At 50.9% G+C, this 11,834-nt stretch overlaps 1 protein-coding gene across 1 annotated transcript; it reads right to left on the reverse strand.

Moving 5' to 3' along the window:
• Window positions 1-2,155: 2,155 nt before the first annotated feature.
• On the reverse strand, window positions 2,156-7,925 carry FAM174C (family with sequence similarity 174 member C). The gene is made up of 3 exons (XM_072845100.1): window positions 7,473-7,925; window positions 6,615-6,776; window positions 2,156-6,023 (listed from the first exon to the last, which is right to left on the reverse strand). Exons 1-3 carry the CDS (start codon window positions 7,724-7,726, stop codon window positions 6,020-6,022), a joined length of 420 nt encoding a protein of 139 aa, XP_072701201.1. The 5' UTR covers window positions 7,727-7,925; the 3' UTR covers window positions 2,156-6,019.
• Window positions 7,926-11,834: the final 3,909 nt, after the last annotated feature.

An 11,834-nucleotide genomic window follows, 5' to 3' on the forward strand; every position in this document is an offset into this window, starting at 1 on the left:
ATCAAAAGAGCTTACCAGCACTCAGCAAACGGCCTGCAGTTCCCATTTCGAGGAAAGAAATTTGCATCCAAAGCACCAAGAGTACTTTAACTTGAGTTTAAAATAAATTCAGAGCAGATCCATGCCGCCAGCTTGTGTTTGTGACTGGAATCCCAGCCAGCGCCAGCCTGAGCTTCTCCCCAGCTGGAGACCTCAGCGAGAGCCTCTCCTCGGCTGAGGTGAGAGCTCCGGCTTGTAGCACAGAGCAGACAAAGAACAGGGCCAGGAAAATGGTGTGGAGGACAACACATCTGCAGCTAATCCAGCACGCACAGGCCACAGCCATTAGCGCTAACTGGGGCCACCAGCCCCCTGAGCCTGAAAATGAACAAGCACTTGGTTTGCATCCCATTGCAGCTCCCAGCATCTCACACAGCCCAGGGCTTGAAAGCCTGATGCTGTCCTGCCCGTGCTGCTGCCACGGTGAACGCTCTCCATTAGCTCATTAAGCACTGCAGTTAATTTTGCACAGCACGCTCCCCAGGGAAAGCCAGGTACACACCGAAGGGTGCTGCTCCGGTAGGGTTGGGTTTTCACATGTCTGTGCAATGCTGTGCCGCGCTTACTGGAGGCACACGGACTGGGAAACATGACTTGAAGGAGAAGGGAGGAAACCCTGGGCCAAGCTTTAGTCCTGCTGGGGTTTATGCCAAGCCTTGGACCAGCCCAAGACAACTCTGCGCTCTGCACAGACAAGCCTTTCCCTCGTGGTAGCGAGCTCCCGTGCGAGCAGGGAGCGTACAGCTTAATTCAATCAAATTAGGGTATCTTAAAACTTTGTCTGTCCCAGAATCATAAAAAGTCTTTGCAAACAAGTACTAACAGGGCTAGGTTAAATCCAGCTGAGGTAAAGCCCAGGGTGAGAGCACCACCCGCAGCTGGGAGAAACCCTCTCCAGGCACGCAGCTCCCAAAGAGACGCCCCAAAACCTGCTGCTCCCCCACCCCGAAGCCAAGAGACACAGCCCCTGAGAGGGCAACTTCCACCTCATTCCCAGACAGCTGCTTGAGGGAAGACTTGCCTTTGTAAGGCATCAGGATTTATTTTCAGATTCACCAGGTGCTGCCAGTGCCCCCTGAGCCGGCATGTTTGGTCTGCGAGTGCCATCTACAGGGTTCCCCTGCTCACCGGCCCCTCTCCTGCCAGCTCCCTGCCTGGCCCTAACACCAGCTGCCCTCTCCGCACAGCACGACAGAAGCCCCTACCAGTAACAAGGTTAAAACACAGAGCAAACTAAAGCCTCTTCCCTCCCGAGCTGTGCCATGCTCCAGGACGAGCGTGCAGCCACCCACCTCCTGGGCATAGGACACGGGGACACGACCAGGAGAGCAGGGTGGCAGAGCGGGACACGGGGAACTTGGCTTCTCGTTTCTTCAGTGCCACTAATCTACACAACCAAAATCTGCACAACCACCCTCCTTTGCAAGATGGATGCAAAGCAGATGTTAGTAACCAGGGAACACCCTTAATTTTGTTCAGGCTTTAATTCTTTGCACTGAGGAGCCAGGACATCCCCACCCAGGGGACAGCCTCTCCTTCCCGACTCCCAGATAAGCAAAACGTAACTTGGTTCTTCTACAGCGGAGTGGCTGGGATCACCCTTGCAGGGATTTGTCTTCTGTACGAGAAAAGGGATTAACGTAAGAACAGGGAGAAAAGAAGGGGAGGAAGCTTTAGAACATTGAAACAAACCCTGAGATGATGGGCGAAGGCGAGCACCAGGCAATGAGAGAGAAGTGTGCGTTTAATACACAAAAAGGGTTGATAGCGTCACTCTATTGCCAAGCAGAGAGCAAGGCAACGCTCAGCTAGGGCAGCTGAGCGGAGAAAGGCTCCATAAAAGCACCATCCCATCGGCTCAGCAGCAAGCCGGCCACGTGAGGTGCCCCGCAGAACAACCCCGAATGCTGGCGGCCAAGCACACTGCCATGGAGGAATTGGGTGAAATGGAATGCTTTATTTCATTTGTTTGAAGATACAATGGAGGGGGGATGCCGTAAATGAAAGTAAAACAATCAATCAATACAGGACTGGTTGCTATTTAAAAATAAATCAACAATTCAAGCAGGAGGCTGAAAGACTAACTCCTCCATTCCTGAGAGCACAGACAACACAATGCACTCAAGCGCTGTTTTATTGACTTCTTGGCAATCTGCTCAGACCACAGGTCCATCTCCCAGCACTTTAGCGCTGCAGATCCCATTCCAGTCGCATGTACAAACGAAACAAAACAGAAGCACGTTAGTAACAATAGAGAGCTGATGCTCATATCGCTCTCAGTCAATCTCATTAACCTCAGCAGATGGTCCAGTCGATTTGCCTAGTAGTTCAATATCAACAGCAGAGGATTCGATACAGCCCTCCAAGAAGATCAGAGAGGCAATTACGTAAACTTTTGAAATTAGGCTTTGGCTTAAACAATAGTGATTGTTTCAAGCGAACTCTGTAGCAGCCACTTGTGACACACGCAGGCCGGTGACTGCGCAGCATCGTAGGGAACCGCGCACTCCGCTCTCGGTCCTCACCACCCTGCCCCCATCAGCTCCGACAGCCTTTTGGCAAGGATCGGCAGGAGCCCTGCACAGGCCAACGGTAATGGGCAGCCAGAGTCCACAGCCTCCCACTAACACCCTGATTCACTCTAGAGAAAGAAAAGTGCAGCAGTAGCTGGTGAGGCATCAGCCTGCCCAGGGGCAGACACACCTTCCTCATACAAGCACAGCACTGCAGCGATGCAGCCGTGCAGCTCCCAGACCGGAGCTGTCTCGCATGCTCAGAGCACAAGCGTGTCTGTTTGCATCCGTGTATTTAAATCTATGCTGAAAAACTACTGGAAGTTATAACCGTTGTAAAGAGACCTACTAGGCTATCTACACGGGTATCAAATACACATAAAGTAACTAAAACTATAACTGCAGTAACTACCGAACTGCTCTCTTATTATGGAAACATAATGCAAGGCTTTAAAAGCCACTATTATTAGCAAGATCTGCCCCCAAAAAGCCTGCACTGGCCTCGCGCTCTTTGCCCATGGGTGCACTGTTCCACCGCTGTGAGGAGAAGCTGCTGCAATAGCTCCAATTTATTCTTCCAGGAGAAATGGAGATCAGTAAAAGCTGTGCCAGCAATAGATTTGTCCTCAAAGGAGTCTCGGGTCTGTAATCAGCACCTTTGTTTTCTCCTCTCAGAAGATGCCTTTAACAATGATTTAGAACAGAGCAGGAATGTAACGTCTTGGCCTCCGAAGAGCAAATCCAGACTACCGCTGCTTCCAAGATGCAGGATGCTTCAGGGGAAAATGGAAATAACCACACAGGGTCACTGATTACGGCTCAGACCTGTCTCTAGCCAAAACAGGATCAGAATAAAAGTGACAGCAATGCTACACTACAGCCCCACAATCACGTTCTTATTCTCCACATGATGAAACCCACCCCTTCAAAGACAGCCAGCGGAAGGACTCTGAAAACATGTACGTGGTGCATAGATACTGGGCTGGCACACCCTCTGGGCCTTCAACCTAACTACCATTTGCCTACGTAGTACCAGAATAGGGACCTCGTTATGTGCTCTGGCTGTATCCCTCCACATCCTTCCCTGCTCAAATTCTAAATACCTATTACAGCAAAATCAAATTCTATCAAAATTATTTTCATGGTAGAACCTACGGCTTGAGGTCCCCTCTTTGATCAAAATCATTCAACTGTTAACATTAAAAAAATCATCCGCTCTTGCGAGGTAAGGAAACTTCAAAATTGCAAAACCCATCTGCCCAACGAAGAGCAGAGCCTAAAGGATGATCAAGTTAATCACCTCAGATAAAGAAAGGCCAACGAATGTGTCAATCAAAACGCTGAGCCAGGGCACGCCAGTGGACTGAAATACAGTCAGGCTTACCTGGCTTCGGCACAACGCAAGAAACAACTTTGCAGAGGGAGTCGAAGAGCCAGAGAAAGTTATCAGCATGTATAGACCTGCCAGCCTGTGCAGGATCAAGGAAGATACGCTACCACGAATCAAACCAACCAGCTCTCTGATCACCCAAGGGGCAGCAACGGCCAGATTTAGCCATTACTGCTATCCTCACAGAGGAACGCAGCGAACGCTTTCATCTCTGCATCAGCTAAACAAGCAGAGAGTACCTAAAAGAGGCATGAAAGGATACAAATGATATGAAATTAGGGCACATCCAAGTGCTGTGTTCACATGACAGCATTACTAAAAATATATATATATTTAAAAATCTTTTGCACGTGTGCAAGACAGAGCTGCCAGCACCTGGGGTGACATTTCTCCAGGAAACCTCACCCACTCTGCGCTGAGAAATGCTGCCCCTCGCACAGGTGAGCACCGGGATCACACCACTCCCTCAGCTGCCTGATGAGGGATTTCAGAGCAGCAGCCAGACCCCGAGCTCCCAGGTGACTTGCAGCAAAACCATTTCTCCTTGCTACTTGATAAGGATATCCCTTCTGCCCCGCTCTTTTTGTTAAGTGTCAGTTTTGTCCCCTTACCAAAGAGGATCTGCTAACCAAATGAGAGGAGCCATTACTCCGAAGACATTCTCGGTCTTCATCTTAAAGGTAAGGTCAAGCAGGGAACTCCCTGGCCTGCAGGGTAACTCCCTTGGGTTCTCCTAACAAAGGCACTACCAGTTTTGGGTGGAAGCGGGACTTAAGGATCCAGGTCTGCACTGCCCGTAGTTTTTAAGGAAGGGCCTTCCCTTCAAGGCTAAAACGTGCCATGAACAGGAGCACTTTGCAAGCATTTTTCACCATTTTAGCAGCAGATGCACCTAACAATGGCCTTCTAACACATTCACATTTGGTCCTACACAATAAGAACCCAAATATCAACACAGTGGGCTGCACAGAAACATCCCAGTTTGCTGGGCTGACAGCGGGACATAGCTTGAGTACCAGCAAACGGAGTGAAACTCCAGTACCCTTTAAGAAGAGATTATTTCTGAGCCAGGGCTGTCTCGGTTTAAGAATCACAGTTCATAGGGGTTTGGGTCCCCCTTTTCCAGGTATCAGATGCTCAGAGACAGGTCACTCATCACACTAGCAGTTAAGGTTCTCTGACTCAAACCACAGCGCTCTGGCTCTTCCTCGGGTGACCTCAGAGCCAGCAGCTCAAAATCCAGAAGCTTGGTAAACGTCACACATTTCTCTGGTGCACACACCATTGCAGCTGGGCAGAACAGGCTGAACACTCGCAGCCCCACAGACTACACGACTGATTGCTCTTTTGGAGAAATGCTCCTTTGGGCTAAGTGGCACCTTTCATTTGTAAACGTCTTTGCTCTGTAAACCCATGTAATGACCTGTATTACCACGTGTAACTGCTAACCCTGCAACTACAAGAACACTGATGGATTTAACTCATTCCCAAAGCTATTCTCTGTCTGAACTAACACAACACTATCCACACCCACCGCTAGCGTAACAGACAACAAGAGCTCTCCCAGCTCCTACCAGATCAGAGCTGACTACAGAGACAATTCCTAAAGAAGTAACCTGATAGTGGATGAAGGAAAGAGGATCAGCCTGCAAAAGGAATCCACTTGCCTGATAGTTCAAGCTGACTGCCACAGTCGGTAGAGAGGGATATGAGCACCTATAAAATACTGAGAGGCCAGCAGACACAGCTGCAGCACTTCAGTCCAGAGCGGCAAGATTTCAAATGCTGAGCATTCATCCAGGAGTTACGTTTTCCTCAGCATCTCCCCGTGCAGTTAACAGCACCCAACACAGCATCCACCTGCATTTAGCATGCAGCTCCACCTTTCCCCAAAAATGTGTGTGAAGAAAACAGGTTTGGTCCCCTTTCCCCTGCCCCAGCTATGGAAGTGTTTGTACTGTTAATGAATAGTCATTATAAGCAATTATAAAAAATAAAACTTGAGGACTGGTAAGGTGATTCCACTGGACTTGCACCCCCTTGGTCAGTCTGTGCAGTTGGTGCCACTGGTCCCAAATCATCTGGAAAAAAGAAGACACCCAGCATCAGCGTGAGCATGTACAACGTGACAGATCACTACCAACCTCAAAACAGCTGGGGGAGCTGAGAGGCCAGACAGCAAGCTATGCCGAGGTAATGTTCCTCCTCAGCTTTAAAAAACACATCCTCCAGAGAAATCAAACTTGCGTGATCCACAGGATGAAAGCACATCGCTGTGAAAGCAGGAATGGATGCCCCGATGGGACCGTGAGCTTCAAGCTGCGATGTGACTCGGGAGCAATTCCCAAACTGAAAAAAACAGGAGTTTTTGTCTTCCTGTCTAATGCAGGGAGGCTCAGACTGGACAGGAGGGCTGTCTCTCCCTCCTACGGGCCTGCTAAACACAAGGCACAAAGTGGTGCTCCAAACAAACCCGGTACGTCTCTTTCTGTGCTTGGTCAGAAAATGAAGAAAAGCAAGATAAAGTCTGTGTGCCAATACAGAGAGACCACACACAGAAGTTTAATTTATGCAGATCTGGTTATAGGATCTGTGCCAAAGCTCCCACATCTTTAGAAAAGGAGTCTTAGCCCCTTGCGAGGAAAAGAGAAACATACAAAATACCCGCTTACCGCCTCAGATTTCTTGTTTCAAACACCGTGTCCTCGTCGCTGTCGAACGAGGCCATCTCTATGTTCTCATCGTAATTCGACAGGAGGCCATATTTCTTCCGCTGAGGTTTCTTCAACCTGAATTGAGTTTTGCGCTCATTTCTGGGTCCCTCTGATCTCGGGCTGGGGGACACAGAGGGCACAGAGTGAGTGTGCTGTCACACGACAGGTTTGCACAGAGACAGGGCTTTTATGAGTAAAGGGCAAAACGAGTGGCACTGGGAGACGTTTTATCGCTGCTAATTACCTTAGGTAATTAACAGTGGCATGAATTTACAGCAGCATTTCCCAGGCAGTACCAGAGGGATGCACGGGGAAGCACAGCTCCGGCCTGGCAGAGGGAGGGATCCAGGGCAAACAGGGCACAACCCCGGGGCCGGGGACCGGGACAGGCAGGGGCACAACCCCGGGGCCGGGGGGCGGGACCAGGGCAGGCAGGGGCACAGCCCCGGAGCCCGGGGCGGGGGGGACCGGGGCAGGCAGGGGCACAGCCCCGGAGCCCGGGGGACCGGGGCAGGCAGGGGAACAGCCCCGGAGCCCGGGGCGGGGGGCACCGGGGCAGGCAGGGGCACAGCCCCGCAGCCCGGGGCGGGGGGGACCGGGGCAGGCAGGGGCACAGCCCCGGAGCCCGGGGGACCGGGGCAGGCAGGGGAACAGCCCCGGAGCCCGGGGCGGGGGGCACCGGGGCAGGCAGGGGCACAGCCCCGGAGCCCGGGGCGGGGGGGACCGGGGCAGGCAGGGGCACAGCCCCGGAGCCCGGGGCGGGGGGGACCGGGGCAGGCAGGGGCACAGCCCCGGGCCGGGCCGGCCCGCACTCACCGGAACGCCCGCAGGAGGAAGTAGAGCGCGGCCAGCGCCGAGAGGGCGCTCAGCACGTACACCGCCCGCTTCAGCACCGGCAGCCCCGATCCCGGCAGCGGGCCCGGCCGCGTCCCGTTACCCGCGGCCGCCCGCGGCGCCTCCGTGCCGTTGAGCGAGCTCGACGTGGCTGAAGGAGCGGGGGAGGCGGCCCAGCCGACGTGCAGAAGGAGGAGGAGGAGGAGGAGAAGGCAGAGGGGCTCCGGCCGCAGCATGGCCGGGCCGGGCCGGGCCGGGCCGGGCCGGGCGGCGTGGAGCGGCGAGCGGCGCCTCAGCCGGGCGGGCGCAGGAAGGCGGCGGGACGGTGCCGCGCGGCGCAGGCACCGGCCAGGCCCGGCGGAGCCGCACGTGGCGTTCCGGGGCAGCGCCGTTCCGGGCCGGCCAAGGGCGCCCAGCCCCGGCCCGGCCTCGCCCCGCCGCCCCCGTTCCGCCTCTCAGGGCGGAGGCTTCTCCCCTCTCAATGCGAGTCCTCCCTCAGGGCCGCCATTCCCCCTCACAGCTGCCACAAGCCCCTCAGCGCCATTTCCCGCTCAGGGCCACCGTTCCCCCCTCACAGCACGACTCCCTCCCTCAGGGCCGCCATTTTCCCCTCAGGGTCCCTGTCCGTCGCCCCCCCCCCCCCCCGGCCATCATTTCTCCCTCAAGGCTGCCATTTCCCTGCCACCATGGGCAGCCGGAGATGAACATTGCTTCAAACACGAGCATTCCGAGTATTTCCGACAACCGCCTTGTTTCTCCACAGGATCTCCGGACTGACCCGGGGGCTCCGTCAGTCACCCTGAAGCACAGCCCCACGTCCCCCTGCAAGCTTTCCTCTCAGGGACAGGGCTGGAGCTGCCCGGACACACGAGACTTGAAGAAAAGGGCATTTTGGCTGGAAATGGGTCACCCCCTGCAGCTAGCTATTCCCTCAACCCATCCCAGCAACAAATCATTAATGCAGTGCCATAATTAGCGATGCCAAAATAACAGCACCTCGAACTAGGCCTCTATTTTTGCACCTATTAATTACTTCTGCCTGCGTTTAAGCATCTAGGCATCCTAGTTAGGAAGGCATTTCAAATAATGCTTTGTAAGGATTTACAGACTGAATTCATTTAAACGTCACCCGACTGCATTTTTATCAGCAAAGGTTTCTCACACTCTCTCGCCCCTATATTTAATATCATCCTCTATTAACATGCAAAATCCTCCCTGGTGAATTGCTAGCTACAGCCCCCAAAAGTGTGTCAGCTGATTTCTTTTTTTAAACCCTGTTCACTTAGATAATTTGAAAAAGGTTAAAAAAAGAAGAAAAAGTAGGTTTCAGGAAGTGAGCTGGATAATCATTCCCATTCTGCATGCACCAAACGTCCCCAGGGGCCTCATGGACTCTCACACGAGGAAAGCGCGATGGCTCGCTACCTCACTGAATTCCTTTGTGCCTGGGACTCCCCAGCCAGAGAAAACATTTCTCAGTAAGAGCACAAGTTTTTAAAGCTGGCTTTACCCATTAATTTAGCTTATTTATAGCAGCTAAGTGTCTGGCCTCCATCACACCCGCACTGGAGAGCTGATTCAAGCGGCAGCAGAACAGGAGCGGCGGCTGTGCCTCGGTAGGTTGGCAAACCACCACAGCCTTCCTTAATAACCAGGCTTTACGGCGTGGACCAGAGAATACGCAATCAGTTCTGCCCTTCAAACATGCTGCAGCAGTCATTGTTACCGGGCAAAATGCTCACCTAATTTCTTCAAAGGCACTTAGGTGGTATGAGCAGACTTTTTTGCATAATACACTGCTCTTAAAAGACTGTCCTTCAAGTGGGGCACAGCATAGCCAAAAGCCAGAGAAGTATCAGTAAAAAAAAGGGGGGCATGGGAGCAAGATAAGGATAAAACAATCAAATGTGTTCTTTTAATACAAAAAGGGTGAGCAGGAGAGTAGCAGAGACCATCAGAAACCCTCTTACTGCCTTCACATATCACATTGCAGCCTCCTGCCCGGTTCTTTCCAAAGCTGCCAAAAATATATTCACAGCTGTCAGCCTCTCTAGCAGTATAAATCCTCCTCCTCGTTATTGAGCTGCCACATTTTCAGGATTTAACCAAGAACAAGACCTCATTTTTCATGAGCATCAGGCACGTGCATCAATTCAGTTTGAGCCAAGTGAGCCCGGTTACAGTGGGTCTCTTGGAAAGGCAGTGCTCATTTTAGAGCCCCGTGCCAGCAATCGGTCAGACCAGCGGGGTAACAGAAATAATCAAAGCTGCTTCCACTCTACAGCATAGCGTGGCAAGACATGGGTATAACAAAGATGACAGCCTGAAGGGCAGAGACATTTAAGGACAGTTTGAGTTAGTGTGATGTATCGGAAAACATCCACCACTACATAGGGAAGAGTTCTTATAATCCACGGCACACAAGAGAGTCAAGGACCAGCTGGAGGAATTCAGCAACCAGCACTCACCTGACTTCATTACAAGCCAATGAGACAGGGACTAGGTAGCAAGTGGATAAAAAAATTAAGAATATTCTACATGTACAGAAGAGGAAGAAAAGGGCAGTTTGCCTGGCTACTTTTAACTTTTTGATGGTCCATTTTGAAGATGGGACTTAAAACTGGGCAAGAGAAAACCCTAATCCAACAGAGTTGGGCTTAGAAAGTTTGATCTCTACAGCATACTCCAACTGACACAAAAGGCTGAAAATTCTCCCAGTAACTTTACTGCAGAGCAGGTAAAGGGTAACAGACCAGAGAAAAGTTACACGTCATCAGTACTGGAGTGCAAACTTCCTGCAAGGACACGTGAATTCCCTTGCTCTGTGCCTTACCTGCCCTTCCACAGAGCGAGGAAAAACCCGTCTTTAGCGTCCAGCACCACACTGCACAGACAGTGCGAGCCCCGTAGGTCAGGGACAGAGCCACAAGACAGGTATTTGTTTGGATGCAAGGTAGGGCAAGCAAAATTACAGCAGTTAACAAAACAGCAATCAAGAACCTTAATTAAACACAACCCAAGTGTTTTAACTCCTGCACAGAGTAAGTCTCTGCAGAATACAACAGACATCGCAAATAAAAGGCAACATCTGCTATTTAGGGAAGATGGCACTGAGTCTTTTATTAGCCATTCTATTCCATAGTCAAAGGAATCAATACAAAGTTGCAGTCTCTGCAATTGGTGGCTTATTTGCCTTTCATCTTCAGCCGAATTTCCCATCCACACATACCAGGAGGATTTGCTCTGACTCCTCTTTCAGGCACAGGCAAATGTTTTCAAAGTTTTAAAAAATTGCCAGCTGTTAGGACTGTGCTATTAACCCATCCAGGCAGCTCATTCTTTGCCCTGTATCTGTACAGGGCACCTTCCTGGCATTAATCAGAGTGGTGAAACCAGTTCCTATCCCCTCAGAAAACTGTCCTACCAGCCTTTTTGAAGCCCGAGTGCTCCCACCATCCATCTGAAGCTTAATTGCAGTACTCAAAAGCTGCACAGCTCAGTACTGCTTCAACCCTCGTCGTGTTCCTCTTCTCATCTCCAAGCACCTAGCACTTTTCACCTGATGAAGTTGCTCTACTAGAAAATTCCAGGACATAAAAGACCAGAGTTAATTTGCTAATACTCAAATTGTTATTTTCCAGACTTAGATAAAAATAATTTTTAATGGAAGTGATCCTAAAACCCAAACTGTAAAGTCTGAGTTACAAATAACCACTTCATTGAGATGGGAAACCCAGGGCAACTTTGTCTTGAGCCAAGTACTTAAACACACAGAAACCATCAGTTGCAGCACAGGCCAATCTCATGTCCCACCTGAAAATCCCAAGGTGTAGAACTTCGGAAATGTGCCGCCACTTCTCTAAGTAGCAGAACCACCACATTAACTTGCATCAGCAAAACAATTTTAATTAATGTGTATGGAAGGAAATAATTTGTTACCCAAGCTCGAAAAAGCTTTAGCATTTAAGTGCAAATTAAACTTTTGTATTCTTTACCATTTCGACTGGCAGAAGGCCCTTCTGTTCTGCACAATACCGACTCCTCATTTATGCAACTGCTCATCTGACAGTTCCTTCAGGTGTTGCCGCTTCACTGTCAGTTTTGCAGAGGCACAGACTTAGGGTAATTAGGCCACTTAAGTCAAGGTTACAGCAATGCAATTAAATTTCTTCCTCAAACTCACCCTGCAAGACAGGTTACCCTCTCTGTCCACCTCCCCAACCAGAACAGCACTGGTTTATTTTGCACTTTTAGCTGGGCTGTACACCAGGTAACTATATTTCTATTGTATGCCTTGGCCACAATCTAATATTCTCATGTTTCCCCACAAAAGTACTACAGAGA

The sequence above is a fragment of the Ciconia boyciana genome, chromosome 24 (genome assembly GCF_034638445.1).
Source record: "Ciconia boyciana chromosome 24, ASM3463844v1, whole genome shotgun sequence".
NCBI classification, from domain to species: Eukaryota; Metazoa; Chordata; class Aves; order Ciconiiformes; family Ciconiidae; genus Ciconia; species Ciconia boyciana.